Source organism: Simochromis diagramma, unplaced genomic scaffold (genome assembly GCF_900408965.1).
Source record: "Simochromis diagramma unplaced genomic scaffold, fSimDia1.1 OVJJ01000585.1, whole genome shotgun sequence".
Classification (NCBI taxonomy): domain Eukaryota; kingdom Metazoa; phylum Chordata; class Actinopteri; order Cichliformes; family Cichlidae; genus Simochromis; species Simochromis diagramma.
This window is the reverse complement of record NW_024387398.1, coordinates 1,909,320-1,924,647: the sequence shown is the minus strand read 5'-3', so window position 1 is coordinate 1,924,647 and position 15,328 is coordinate 1,909,320. Positions and strand designations below refer to the sequence as shown.

Genomic DNA, 15,328 nt, shown 5'->3' with positions numbered 1-15,328 from the left:
AGCCACACCCCAGAGTCAAAATGCTGGTAGTGATGAAGATGGAGGCTGGGACAGGGTTCTGAGTGACCACGGTGAGGAGGAGAAAGGAGAGGGGGCGGGCTGCATGGCTGTGGATCTGAAACGCAGAATGGCAGAAGCAGAAGACCAACAAATTAAAAGCATGCAGAGTGGAGGCTGAGTTGCTCGGAGAAGATCTCTGTCTAAATAAATAAATCTGGGTAAATTCCCAGATGATTAAACATGCAACTATTTTGCTGGTAATAACGGAAATGAGTAAAGAAAATCAACAGCTTATTTATGTAAGATAAGATAATTTTATTGAAGGGGTTATATTGATTGGGTCTGATTATTTAGAGGGGGGGGGGCTGTAAATTACAAGGAAGACCTCTTACACTTAAGTCAAAGTCAAAGTGCTGTTTTGAACAAAGGATTTGAGCTGCATAATAGCTAATAGAAAACATTTAACATGCCAACAGTTGAGCATACAGATGCAGCCCCAAAAGCTCCCAACATAAGTTATTTATTGCCCAGCATAGGTAACGATGCAGATTATTTCAAATATCATCCTGCAAAAGTGCTTGTGTGAAGAAAAATTGCCCTGCTCCCTGCAAAGGTAGGGGTGGGTAGGGTGTGCTGCTTGGCAGCTCAGTTATGGTACTGTTGGGTGGAAATGAGCCAGGTACAGCGTGTGGTGGTGGTGCACATGCATAGATGTGCCCACCATGGTGTGGTGGCAGGTGGAAAGGTTGTGGTGGTGGATGCATGACTTGTCTTAGCAGTAAAAATCCATCTGCAACTGAACTTGTCTCTCAAGAGTGACTTATAATTTACTGTGATGTTCAGAAGCTTGCCTCTCAGATGTCTCCATCTTCCATCACCGGAAGCAGGGTCCATGCGTCACGACTAACCGGATAGAGTTTTGAATCGGTTTAGTCCTGCATGTGCTGCCAAAAGGGAAGGCAAGAGAAACGATCTCCTGGCCGCATAAGCAAATCTATTTAAATATCCGTGATATCCAGTCATCATGAACTCTGAGTACGAGGATAGCTCCGCGTTATCCCCCGTGGAATCTGGGGACGAGGAGGAAGAGGAGGTATCGGAGGCAGAAACAGCAGAAGCAAGACAGCCATAAGAGTTAGTTGTCAATACCGGCCACCAGAAGCTGTTTTTGATACGGGCGGTTGCCCGGGGCGGCATCGTGGTGAGGGGCGGCATCACCGGCACCGGCAAAAAAAAATGCTCGCACTCATGCTGCCCCGACGTCATGCCAGCGCATAGCGGGGATGGCATAGGCACCGATCGGTTTTCTATCGCCCATTTGCTGGGAGTAAGGGCGCCCTCCGTTTGCGAGGTGCGCCTGCTGCTTGCGGCTCAGGGAGGAGAGGGCGGGGCGGCGGGGGATTCTCTGACCGGCTGGGGCAGCGTCTAATAACCAACTCGCAAAATAAAAGAAAAATAAATCCAAACAACAAACACGAAAACACCAGACATCATGATACAGACTTATAATTTGCACCGATGTCTTTTTCGAAATTCTATAAGCGAAAAGTGAGCGCGAGAGCCTTCGGTGCGCATGCTCGCTGCTGAAGTCAAAGTAAACTTTATTGTCATCTCCGCTCCATGCAGTCCAGGATATAGAGAGACGAGACGACGAGGCTCCAGTTACAGCAGTGCAAGTAAACCAACAGTATATATAAGAAGAGTAAGAAAATAAATATACACTTTAGGACTCGGGGTAAAGGGATCAATAACAATTTAAAATTTATATTTATTTGATGATTTAAAGTCTCATACACAACCCGTCGAAAGGGGAGGAAGACCTGCTGCTTCCAAGTAGAGCACATTTCATTCATAATGTTGTAAATCCAAGCCCATTATGTATTCATGATTTGAATCCTGGGTTGTATGAAATCCCAGGAATAAACAAAGTGAATCTGTGAACTAAGGTGTAGGTCTGTTAGATCATGTTGTGGTGATCCTCGATTTGGGGGATGATTGTTCATACTGGAGTGCAAAATTAAAACCAAGATGGACAAGAAAAGTTCAAAGCCATCAGGTGCTCAGTTTAGAAAAAAGAGAAAAGAAGAGGAGGAGAAACGAGCAACAGATGGAGGTAAGCAGATGTGTGATTGGATAATGGCAGGTCATCCTGAAACAATCAGAATCAGAATACTTTATTAATCCCTAAGGAAATAATGTGGGTTACAGTTGCTCCAAGAAGAAATGGTAAAAATAGCAACAGTAACAGACTAAACTCCAAACATTATGTTACAGATTTTAATATTAATTAGTCATTTTCAGTTGTTGATTTGTCATGTTTGTCCCGTGTGTAGCAAGTGAAAATAAAATAAACAATAAAGACAAAGGTCAATCGAATGGACCAATACGGTAAGGCCGGGATGATCAATTTGGTAAAGTAAATCCATTGGGCATCTTTCTTGGCCTTTAGACAATAATTCTGATGGCAAAAGAACAAAAAGGAAAAAGAAAAAAAAAAGAAAAACTCATGCCCTGTATAAACTGGAAGTATTTGTAATGACCAATGTGGTGCAACTGCTGTGGTTCCAAAAAAAGGCCAGTTGTCTTGCCTTTGGTTTCCATGACCACTGATGTCAGAAACTTTTCAAATTTTATCATTTATTTAGAGTTTATTATTTGATTTTCTGGTTTCAGGTATTAGTGAAGACAGTATACATCATGGTTATTTTGTGATGTATGACAAAATAACCCATTACAGTCTAAATGGACAGTAAAGCAGCGTATGCTTTCAGCTTGATCTTCAGGTTGCTGCTATATAACTGTAGCAAGTCATACAATCACTTGATCAATTTCTCAGGAAGATCCCTCTCTGGCTCACAGCCAATGGGTGAGTATTGATCAAGTGTGCAAACCATTCCTCCCTCAAAGTGGTTTATGCAGTTGATTAATGGTGTCAATTTGGGTTAAAATAGTATTAAATGCCTTTTTTTTTACTTTAATCAATGCATAAAATCTTGGTCTCGTCTCGACTTTGTCTTGGTCTTGACTCGGTCTGTCTTGGTATTGTCTTGGTCCTGGTTTAGGTGGTCTTGACTACAAGTCTACCTTATAGTAACATATATTTTTTATACCTGGCAACGAGGCTTTATAAATAACAACGTGGCCCAACACGTTCGCACTCCCAAAGCGTAACATTTTACGCTAGGTGACAAATCGTCACCATATTACGTTTTCGGCTACCCACCACGTGCCTAAATGACGACCTCGGAAAAAACAGGAAATATGAGAACCGTCTGGACTGAATCTACACATGTTCGCTCTTTTTCTTCAAATCGCTTAGAAACACGCTATTTAACATCATTAAAGTCCTGGTTAAGGTCAGGAATAAGGTTATGGTCAGGGCTAGGGATAAGGTTAGGTTTAGGGCTGGAATACAGGGCTGGAACGTCTATTACCGCGGGAGCGTCATTGCACTGGATTCCAGCCATAACCCGCCGCGTACCATAAGAACGCAGAAGGTCTCCTTTCGCGTTCCTCAGGAACGCCGCGGGACGTGACAAAAAGGTCGATATGTTACACCTCGGGAGTGAGAACGGGCTGCGTGGCCCCACGTGTGACAAATAGCCATAGACTAAGCAATAGGTATATCATTGCTCAACATCCTCCATTGTTGTGGTGTTCACAACAAATGACATCACAGGACTTTTGGCCAGTTCGTGGACGAGTTGAAAATTCCGACTTCAACTGGAAAACACTACATGATTTAAAGGAGACAGAATTTAGAAAGAAAAGATGGGCAAGAGTACTTCAATTAGATCTTCTGAATGTTGGTTTTCATTTAATATCGATTAAGTGCCCATGGCTGATGTCACGATGACTACGTCCATCGTTTATATACAGTCTGTAATCACTTGCCTACAGATGAGAACTTGTAACAAGGATTAAATAGTGCTGTTTCAAAGTGACCATCTAAATGATCCTAATGACCTGCACATCAGGGTTGGTATCCAGTGAGGTCGAAGTAAAACATGTCCCAAGTACTACTGAAGGCATTTTTTACATAGCTGCTGCAGTGGACCTGATCAGAGGCCCACTGATAAGACCTGCCACTAGCTGTCAATCACCATATAGCATAAACCGTTTTGTGTTGTCTTTGAACCTTGCAGTCCAGCCAAGACACCCTGAGGAACTGGATGTGTAACAATGATACACATATTTTCGATATTTTCGCCGTCAATCACGACCAGTCTCTCCCTGGTCATTGGATGTGCTTTTGGCAGACTGAAAACATGGTTTGGAGTATTGTGGACATTAATCTGAATGACCTTCCCCTTATCATTTATGCCAGATTTGTCCTCCACAACTACTGTGAGGCTAACAGGGACATGATAGATTACAGTCACTGAAGTAATTCAGCAGGAAAAGGACAACCACCCAGACACACAGACTTACTACAGAGCTGATTGCATGACATCAGAAAGGAAGAGGGTCAGGAGAGTCCTTACTAAATTCCCCATCGATAAAAAAGGGTTTCTGTTCTATTGAAGGACTGTGTCATATCTACAGAAATTGTAAGTCAGGATATGTGACACTTTACAATCTATGCACTGTGATCCTGAACATGCATCGGTGTAACTTTGTGCTGAACATTGGGGGGGTTAAGATCTCTGTCTAAATAAATAAATCTGGGTAAATTCCCAGATGATTAAACATGCAACTATTTTGCTGGTAATAACTGAAATGAGTAAAGAAAATCAACAGCCTATTTATGTAAGATAAGATAATTTTATTGAAGGGGTTATATTGGTTGGGTCTGATTATTTGGAGGGGGGGGGGGGGCTGTAAATTACAAGGAAGACCTCTTACACTTAAGTCAAAGTCAAAGTGCTGTTTTGAACAAAGGATTTGAGCTGCATAATAGCTAATAGAAAACATTTAACATGCCAACAGTTGAGCATACAGATGCAGCCCCAAAAGCTCCCAACATAAGTTATTTATTGCCCAGCATAGGTAACGATGCAGATTATTTCAAATATCATCCTCCAAAAGTGCTTGTGTGAAGAAAAATTGCCCTGCTCCCTGCAAAGGTAGGGGTGGGTAGGGTGTGCTGCTTGGCAGCTCAGTTATGGTACTGTTGGGTGGAAATGAGCCAGGTACAGCGTGTGGTGGTGGTGCACATGCATAGATGTGCCCACCATGGTGTGGTGGCAGGTTGAAAGGTTGTGGTGGTGGATGCATGACTTGTCTTAGCAGTAAAAATCCATCTGCAACTGAACTTGTCTCTCAAGAGTGACTTATAATTTACTGTGATGTTCAGAAGCTCGCCTCTCAGATGTCTCCATCATATCCAGAATTCTTTTCTTCATCTGTATGTCCACCTCTGCAACATTACGCAAATGTGTTTCAGTTGAAAGTCTTCTTTCAAGTCTGTCCTGTCTGTGGCCCTTGAGTTTTGCCTTGACAAAAGGTAGAATAAAACAATGAAAAACTAATTAACCACAATAAATGTTAAAAATAAATCAGTGGTGGAATACCAAGATTAATATTTACTTAAGTGCTACACTTAAATATTTTAGGTTAAGTGTTCTCTTTTCCTATACTTTTAACTCTACAACATTCTTGAGGTAGGGATTCAACACCAACACAGTTACACTGCAGATTCAGATGAATATAAATCTGTCATAATGATGACTTCGTGTAGGTTAAGCTACACAGTAGTTAAAGAAATGAAGCCGAGCTGTATCATTACTAGGTCAAACCTAAAGGTGCTAAAGGCATCTATAATTGGGCTACTGAAATACAGTAGGGCATTCGTTTATACATGTATGGTAGGCTAACCTTATTTCCCCTGACAAGTCTCCCAGTCCACTTTTTCTTGTTTGTTTTTTCTTTTGCTGTTTCATATTCCAGTGTGATATTGAGGAATAATTCCACCTCACTGTCTGTCACATGTACGACTCAGTTCTTCTTCTATGCGATGTCTTATCAGATTTTGTGCTTTTTTACCAAAATGTGCTATTTGGCTATACTGACTCTAGTAGGAAAGACTCGAATGCTTTTTAGTTCTCAAGTAAGAAGCCAAACTTTTTATATTTGTTGTTATTGTTCTTAAGAAATAAAGTTGGAAGTAAAAAAAGTTCCACCGTCTTTGTTTATGCTTTCCCGCCCTGGCTTCAAGACTTCTAATTGGCCAACATTTCTGCAAGGTTAGGATTATATCGCCACCTGTTGCTTTGGCGTGCTCATTACAGCGTTTGCCTTTGTTTTTGTTTTTTTGGAGGGGGGGGTTACGCGTGGACTGAGATATTTTTCTCAAAACTGCACGTGTGGACGGGATTTTTTTTTTTTTTTTTTAAAAACGAATACAGAAAATCTCTGTTCTCAAAAATACCAGTCTAAGTGTGGACGTAGCCTAAACAGTAGAGATGTTTGTAGCTTTACGTTAGCTGGACTGACCGGAAGCAGGGTCCATGCGTCACGACTAACCGGATAGAGTTTTGAATCGGTTTAGTCCTGCATGTGCTGGCAAAAGGGAAGGCAAGAGAAACGATCTCCTGGCCGCATAAGCAAATCTATTTAAATATCCGTGATATCCAGTCATCATGAACTCTGAGTACGAGGATAGCTCCGCGTTATCCCCCGTGGAATCTGGGGACGAGGAGGAAGAGGAGGAGGTATCGGAGGCAGAAACAGAGCAGCTGGGGTCCAGTTCCGACTCGGATGAAGATGAAAGCGAAGAGAAAATTGATGAAGCAGCAGCGGCTGGAGATGAAAACGGAGAGAAAATTGATGAAGCAGAATGGACGTCAAAAAATGGAAAAATATCTTGGTCTCCCACAAACGCTGAGACGTTCCGCTACATCCCAGCAGCCACTGGTCTGACCCCGGGACCTACACGCTATGCCACTCTCCGAATCGTTGACCCCATATCCAGCTTCGCGCTGTTTCTAACGGATGAGATCGTGAAGCATATTGTGTCCATGACAAACCTGCATGGGAATCGCAAAATTCCCGGCTGGCGAGATATAGACGCAGAGGAGTTTCGGGCTTATGTGGGGCTGCTCGTTTTGTCCGGTGTTTACAGGTCAAAACACGAATCAACGAAGAGCCTCTGGAGTGAAAAATGGGGACGGAGCATTTTCCGGGCTACGATGTCCGAGAAAAGGTTTCACCACATCAGCAGAGCACTGCGGTTCGATGATAAGCTATCCCGCCCCCCACGCCGTCTTGACAAGATGGCTCCCTTCCGCAAAGTCTGGAATATGTGGACGCACCGCCTGGAGATGCTGTTCAGCCCAGACAGAGATCTCTGTGTGGATGAACAACTCGTCGCGTTCAGAGGCAGGTGTAGCTTCAGGCAGTACATGCCAAAGAAGCCGGCCAAATATGGTATCAAGATTTGGGCAGCCTGTGATGTCAAAACATCCTACGCCTGGAGACTGCAGGTGTACACGGGCAAAGCAGCTCCAGATCGTGTTGAAGTCAACCAGGGGATGAGGGTGGTCCTGGACATGACAGAGGGGCTCCAGGGACACGTTGTCACCTGTGATAATTTTTTCACTTCCTGTGCACTGGCAGATGAGCTACTCAAGAGGAAAATGGCCCTGGTTGGCACAATTCGCCAAAACAAGCCTGAGCTTCCACCTCATTTGCTCCAGGCAAAAAAGAGAGAGATCTTCTCCTCCATCTTCGCTTTTACGAACACCCACACACTTGTGTCTTACATCCCCCGACGGGGCAAGAATGTGCTGCTACTAAGCACAAAACACCGCCGCCCAGACGTGAGCAAAGAAGGGAAGAGAAAGCCTGTAATAATCGAAGATTACAACAAATGCAAAGGAGGTGTCGACAACCTTGATATGGTAGGTGTCATTACGAACCAGTTATGCATATATTTATTCATTCTTGCTCATATTCATGTCTAAAATATATGTGTGTTTTATGCTTCTTTTTTTGTTAGGTTGTTGGCACCTACTCCTGCAGGAGGAGAACAAATTATTGGCCAATGGCCCTCTTCCACAACGTCCTTGATGTTTCACTTTACAATGCCTACGTCCTGTGGACATCAATCGAGTCATCCTGGCCGAAGCAGAAAGGATGCAGACGGAGGCTCTTCATTGAAGAAGTGGGAGAAATGCTGGTGAACCCACACATAGCAAAGAGAGAGCGCCTTCCTCGCTCATCAGCCGCTGCAGCAGTAGTCACAGATATGACTGCAGCGGCTGCATGGACCGCTCCCATCATTCAATGTAAGGGCAGGAGGCAGTGCGAACTTTGCAAAGACAAAAGGAGAAGAGTTGTCAACACCTGCTGCAAATGTGAGAAGCATACATGCAAGGACCACAGTCTGTCCATTTGTAACGACTGCACCGCCTGAGCAGGACTCTCACACCCAGACACATACTACCTCTCTCCCTGTCTGTCTCTCTCCCCATCCCCAACAACATAAATGTTCATGTTTATCTTTCTAAAATAATTTTTTTTCTAGTTCAAACTGAGCTTGTATTTTTATTTACGTTAGCAAGGTAATAAACATTTAGTGTGGAAAAAGTGAAACACATCATATACCATTATAGGTTATGATTATTACATTTACTGTGCCCCTGCAAAAAAACATAATGATGAATCAAAATCTACCTTGGTGCCAATCTAAAGGCCTAATTATAATAGCAATGAAATCTTTCTTGAAATGTATTTTATGGAAAATATTTTATTTTTTAAAAATAAAGGTTAAAAAATGCCAAACACGCTACGGAGAAGCAAGACAGCCATAAGAGTTAGTTGTCAATACCGGCCACCAGAAGCTGTTTTTGATACGGGCGGTTGCCCGGGGCGGCATCGTAGTGAGGGGCGGCATCACCGGCACCGGCAAAAAAAAATGCTCGCACTCATGCTGCCCCGACGTCATGCCAGCGCATAGCGGGGATGGCATAGGCACCGATCGGTTTTCTATCGCCCATTTGCTGGGAGTAAGGGCGCCCTCCGTTTGCGAGGTGCGCCTGCTGCTTGCGGCTCAGGGAGGAGAGGGCGGGGCGGCGGGGGATTCTCTGACCGGCTGGGGCAGCGTCTAATAACCAACTCGCAAAATAAAAGAAAAATAAATCCAAACAACAAACACGAAAACACCAGACATCATGATACAGACTTATAATTTGCACCGATGTCTTTTTCGAAATTCTATAAGCGAAAAGTGAGCGCGAGAGCCTTCGGTGCGCATGCTCGCTGCTGAAGTCAAAGTAAACTTTATTGTCATCTCCGCTCCATGCAGTCCAGGATATAGAGAGACGAGACGACGAGGCTCCAGTTACAGCAGTGCAAGTAAACCAACAGTATATATAAGAAGAGTAAGAAAATAAATATACACTTTAGGACTCGGGGTAAAGGGATCAATAACAATTTAAAATTTATATTTATTTGATGATTTAAAGTCTCATACACAACCCGTCGAAAGGGGAGGAAGACCTGCTGCTTCCAAGTAGAGCACATTTCATTCATAATGTTGTAAATCCAAGCCCATTATGTATTCATGATTTGAATCCTGGGTTGTATGAAATCCCAGGAATAAACAAAGTGAATCTGTGAACTAAGGTGTAGGTCTGTTAGATCATGTTGTGGTGATCCTCGATTTGGGGGATGATTGTTCATACTGGAGTGCAAAATTAAAACCAAGATGGACAAGAAAAGTTCAAAGCCATCAGGTGCTCAGTTTAGAAAAAAGAGAAAAGAAGAGGAGGAGAAACGAGCAACAGATGGAGGTAAGCAGATGTGTGATTGGATAATGGCAGGTCATCCTGAAACAATCAGAATCAGAATACTTTATTAATCCCTAAGGAAATAATGTGGGTTACAGTTGCTCCAAGAAGAAATGGTAAAAATAGCAACAGTAACAGACTAAACTCCAAACATTATGTTACAGATTTTAATATTAATTAGTCATTTTCAGTTGTTGATTTGTCATGTTTGTCCCGTGTGTAGCAAGTGAAAATAAAATAAACAATAAAGACAAAGGTCAATCGAATGGACCAATACGGTAAGGCCGGGATGATCAATTTGGTAAAGTAAATCCATTGGGCATCTTTCTTGGCCTTTAGACAATAATTCTGATGGCAAAAGAACAAAAGGAAAAAGAAAAAAAAAGAAAAACTCATGCCCTGTATAAACTGGAAGTATTTGTAATGACCAATGTGGTGCAACTGCTGTGGTTCCAAAAAAAGGCCAGTTGTCTTGCCTTTGGTTTCCATGACCACTGATGTCAGAAACTTTTCAAATTTTATCATTTATTTAGAGTTTATTATTTGATTTTCTGGTTTCAGGTATTAGTGAAGACAGTATACATCATGGTTATTTTGTGATGTATGACAAAATAACCCATTACAGTCTAAATGGACAGTAAAGCAGCGTATGCTTTCAGCTTGATCTTCAGGTTGCTGCTATATAACTGTAGCAAGTCATACAATCACTTGATCAATTTCTCAGGAAGATCCCTCTCTGGCTCACAGCCAATGGGTGAGTATTGATCAAGTGTGCAAACCATTCCTCCCTCAAAGTGGTTTATGCAGTTGATTAATGGTGTCAATTTGGGTTAAAATAGTATTAAATGCCTTTTTTTTTACTTTAATCAATGCATAAAATCTTGGTCTCGTCTCGACTTTGTCTTGGTCTTGACTCGGTCTGTCTTGGTATTGTCTTGGTCCTGGTTTAGGTGGTCTTGACTACAAGTCTACCTTATAGTAACATATATTTTTTATACCTGGCAACGAGGCTTTATAAATAACAACGTGGCCCAACACGTTCGCACTCCCAAAGCGTAACATTTTACGCTAGGTGACAAATCGTCACCATATTACGTTTTCGGCTACCCACCACGTGCCTAAATGACGACCTCGGAAAAAACAGGAAATATGAGAACCGTCTGGACTGAATCTACACATGTTCGCTCTTTTTCTTCAAATCGCTTAGAAACACGCTATTTAACATCATTAAAGTCCTGGTTAAGGTCAGGAATAAGGTTATGGTCAGGGCTAGGGATAAGGTTAGGTTTAGGGCTGGAATACAGGGCTGGAACGTCTATTACCCGCGGGAGCGTCATTGCACTGGATTCCAGCCATAACCCGCCGCGTACCATAAGAACGCAGAAGGTCTCCTTTCGCGTTCCTCAGGAACGCCGCGGGACGTGACAAAAAGGTCGATATGTTACACCTCGGGAGTGAGAACGGGCTGCGTGGCCCCCACGTGTGACAAATAGCCATAGACTAAGCAATAGGTATATCATTGCTCAACGTCCTCCATTGTTGTGGTGTTCACAACAAATGACATCACAGGACTTTTGGCCAGTTCGTGGACGAGTTGAAAATTCCGACTTCAACTGGAAAACACTACATGATTTAAAGGAGACAGAATTTAGAAAGAAAAGATGGGCAAGAGTACTTCAATTAGATCTTCTGAATGTTGGTTTTCATTTAATATCGATTAAGTGCCCATGGCTGATGTCACGATGACTACGTCCATCGTTTATATACAGTCTGTAATCACTTGCCTACAGATGAGAACTTGTAACAAGGATTAAATAGTGCTGTTTCAAAGTGACCATCTAAATGATCCTAATGACCTGCACATCAGGGTTGGTATCCAGTGAGGTCGAAGTAAAACATGTCCCAAGTACTACTGAAGGCATTTTTTACATAGCTGCTGCAGTGGACCTGATCAGAGGCCCACTGATAAGACCTGCCACTAGCTGTCAATCACCATATAGCATAAACCGTTTGTGTTGTCTTTGAACCTTGCAGTCCAGCCAAGACACCCTGAGGAACTGGATGTGTAACAATGATACACATATTTTCGATATTTTCGCCGTCAATCACGACCAGTCTCTCCCTGGTCATTGGATGTGCTTTTGGCAGACTGAAAACATGGTTTGGAGTATTGTGGACATTAATCTGAATGACCTTCCCCTTATCATTTATGCCAGATTTGTCCTCCACAACTACTGTGAGGCTAACAGGGACATGATAGATTACAGTCACTGAAGTAATTCAGCAGGAAAAGGACAACCACCCAGACACACAGACTTACTACAGAGCTGATTGCATGACATCAGAAAGGAAGAGGGTCAGGAGAGTCCTTACTAAATTCCCCATCGATAAAAAAGGGTTTCTGTTCTATTGAAGGACTGTGTCATATCTACAGAAATTGTAAGTCAGGATATGTGACACTTTACAATCTATGCACTGTGATCCTGAACATGCATCGGTGTAACTTTGTGCTGAACATTGGGGGGGGTTAAGATCTCTGTCTAAATAAATAAATCTGGGTAAATTCCCAGATGATTAAACATGCAACTATTTTGCTGGTAATAACTGAAATGAGTAAAGAAAAATCAACAGCCTATTTATGTAAGATAAGATAATTTTATTGAAGGGGTTATATTGGTTGGGTCTGATTATTTGGAGGGGGGGGGGGGGGGGGGGGCTGTAAATTACAAGGAAGACCTCTTACACTTAAGTCAAAGTCAAAGTGCTGTTTTGAACAAAGGATTTGAGCTGCATAATAGCTAATAGAAAACATTTAACATGCCACAGTTGAGCATACAGATGCAGCCCCAAAAGCTCCCAACATAAGTTATTTATTGCCCAGCATAGGTAACGATGCAGATTATTTCAAATATCATCCTCCAAAAGTGCTTGTGTGAAGAAAAATGCCCTGCTCCCTGCAAAGGTAGGGGTGGGTAGGGTGTGCTGCTTGGCAGCTCAGTTATGGTACTGTTGGGTGGAAATGAGCCAGGTACAGCGTGTGGTGGTGGTGCACAGCATAGATGTGCCCACCATGGTGTGGTGGCAGGTTAAAAGGTTGTGGTGGTGGATGCATGACTTGTCTTAGCAGTAAAAATCCATCTGCAACTGAACTTGTCTCTCAAGAGTGACTTATAATTTACTGTGATGTTCAGAAGCTCGCCTCTCAGATTCACCATCATATCCAGAATTCTTTTCTTCATCTGTATGTCCACCTCTGCAACATTACGCAATGTGTTTCAGTTGAAAGTCTTCTTTCAAGTCTGTCTGTCTGTGGCCCTTGAGTTTTGCCTTGCAAAAGGTAGAATAAAACAATGAAAAACTAATTACCACAATAATGTTAAAAATAAATCAGTGGTGGAATACCAAGATTAATATTTACTTTAAGTGCTACACTTAAATATTTTAGGTTAAGTGTTCTCTTTTCCTATACTTTTAACTCTACAACATTCTTGAGGTAGGGATTCAACACAAACACAGTTACACTGCAGATTCAGATGAATATAAATCTGTCATAAGATGACTTCGTGTAGGTTAAGCTACACAGTAGTTTAAAGAAATGAAGCCCGAGCTGTATCATTACTAGGTCAAACCTAAAGGTGCTAAAGGCATCTATAATTGGGCTACTGAAATACAGTAGGGCATTCGTTTAGACATGTATGGTAGGGCTAACCTTATTTCCCCTGACAAGTCCCCAGTCCACTTTTCTTTTGTTTTTCTTTGCTGTTTCATATTCCAGTGTGATATTGAGGAATAATTCCACCTCACTGTCTGTCACATGTACGACTCAGTTCTTCTTCTATGCGATGTCTTATCAGATTTTGTGCTTTTTTACCAAAATGTGCTATTTGGCTATACTGACTCTAGTAGGAAAGACTCGAATGCTTTTTAGTTCTCAAGTAAGAAGCCAAACTTTTTATATTTGTTGTTATTGTTCTTAAGAAATAAAGTTGGAAGTAAAAAAAGTTCCACCGTCTTTGTTTATGCTTTCCCGCCCTGGCTTCAAGACTTCTAATTGGCCAACATTTCTGCAAGGTTAGGATTATATCGCCACCTGTTGCTTTGGCGTGCTCATTACAGCGTTTGCCTTTGTTTTTGTTTTTTTGGAGGGGGGGTTACGCGTGGACTGAGATATTTTTCTCAAAACTGCACGTGTGGACGGGATTTTTTTTTTTTTTTTTAAAAACGAATACAGAAAATCTCTGTTTTCAAAAATACCAGTCTAAGTGTGGACGTAGCCTAAACAGTAGAGATGTTTGTAGCTTTACGTTAGCTGGACTGACCGGAAGCAGGGTCCATGCGTCACGACTAACCGGATAGAGTTTTGAATCGGTTTAGTCCTGCACGTGCTGGCAAAAGGGAAGGCAAGAGAAACGATCTCCTGGCCGCATAAGCAAATCTATTTAAATATCCGTGATATCCAGTCATCATGAACTCTGAGTACGAGGATAGCTCCGCGTTATCCCCCGTGGAATCTGGGGACGAGGAGGAAGAGGAGGAGGTATCGGAGGCAGAAACAGAGCAGCTGGGGTCCAGTTCCGACTCGGATGAAGATGAAAGCGAAGAGAAAATTGATGAAGCAGCAGCGGCTGGAGATGAAAACGGAGAGAAAATTGATGAAGCAGAATGGACGTCAAAAAATGGAAAAATATCTTGGTCTCCCACAAACGCTGAGACGTTCCGCTACATCCCAGCAGCCACTGGTCTGACCCCGGGACCTACACGCTATGCCACTCTCCGAATCGTTGACCCCATATCCAGCTTCGCGCTGTTTCTAACGGATGAGATCGTGAAGCATATTGTGTCCATGACAAACCTGCATGGGAATCGCAAAATTCCCGGCTGGCGAGATATAGACGCAGAGGAGTTTCGGGCTTATGTGGGGCTGCTCGTTTTGTCCGGTGTTTACAGGTCAAAACACGAATCAACGAAGAGCCTCTGGAGTGAAAAATGGGGACGGAGCATTTTCCGGGCTACGATGTCCGAGAAGAGGTTTCAGACATCAACAGAGCACTGCGGTTCGATGATAAGCTATCCCGCCCCCCACGCCGTCTTGACAAGATGGCTCCCTTCCGCAAAGTCTGGAATATGTGGACGCACCGCCTGGAGATGCTGTTCAGCCCAGACAGAGATCTCTGTGTGGATGAACAACTCGTCGCGTTCAAAGGCAGGTGTAGCTTCAGGCAGTACATGCCAAAGAAGCCGGCCAAATATGGTATCAAGATTTGGGCAGCCTGTGATGTCAAAACATCCTACGCCTGGAGACTGCAGGTGTACACGGGCAAAGCAGCTCCAGATCGTGTTGAAGTCAACCAGGGGATGAGGGTGGTCCTGGACATGACAGAGGGGCTCCAGGGACACGTCGTCACCCTGATAATTTTTTCACTTCCTGTGCACTGGCAGATGAGCTACTCAAGAGGAAAATGGCCCTGGTTGGCACAATTCGCCAAAACAAGCCTGAGCTTCCACCTCATTTGCTCCAGGCAAAAAAGAGAGAGATCTTCTCCTCCATCTTCGCTTTTACGAACACCCACACACTTGTGTCTTACATCCCCCGACGG

At 43.0% G+C, this 15,328-nt stretch overlaps 2 protein-coding genes and 1 long non-coding RNA gene across 3 annotated transcripts in view; 2 read left to right on the top strand and 1 right to left on the bottom strand.

Moving 5' to 3' along the window:
* Positions 1-4,752: 4,752 nt before the first annotated feature.
* On the bottom strand, positions 4,753-6,549 carry LOC120720544. Its single transcript, XR_005692979.1, has 2 exons — positions 6,436-6,549; positions 4,753-5,435 (listed from the first exon to the last, which is right to left on the bottom strand). It is a non-coding gene; the product is annotated as an uncharacterized LOC120720544 (long non-coding RNA).
* On the top strand, positions 6,473-8,418 carry LOC120720488 (piggyBac transposable element-derived protein 4-like). The gene is made up of 2 exons (XM_040010212.1): positions 6,473-7,841; positions 7,940-8,418. Exons 1-2 carry the CDS (start codon positions 6,582-6,584, stop codon positions 8,354-8,356), a joined length of 1,677 nt encoding a protein of 558 aa, XP_039866146.1. The 5' UTR covers positions 6,473-6,581; the 3' UTR covers positions 8,357-8,418.
* A 5,762-nt stretch (positions 8,419-14,180) lies between these two features.
* The window catches only part of LOC120720491 (piggyBac transposable element-derived protein 4-like), a 5,567-nt gene continuing 4,419 nt past the window's right edge, over positions 14,181-15,328 (top strand). The window contains exon 1 of the mRNA XM_040010215.1: positions 14,181-14,379. Within this exon, the coding sequence (XP_039866149.1) occupies positions 14,315-14,379 (65 nt within the window). The 5' untranslated portion in view covers positions 14,181-14,314. The remainder of the gene's footprint in view (positions 14,380-15,328) is intronic.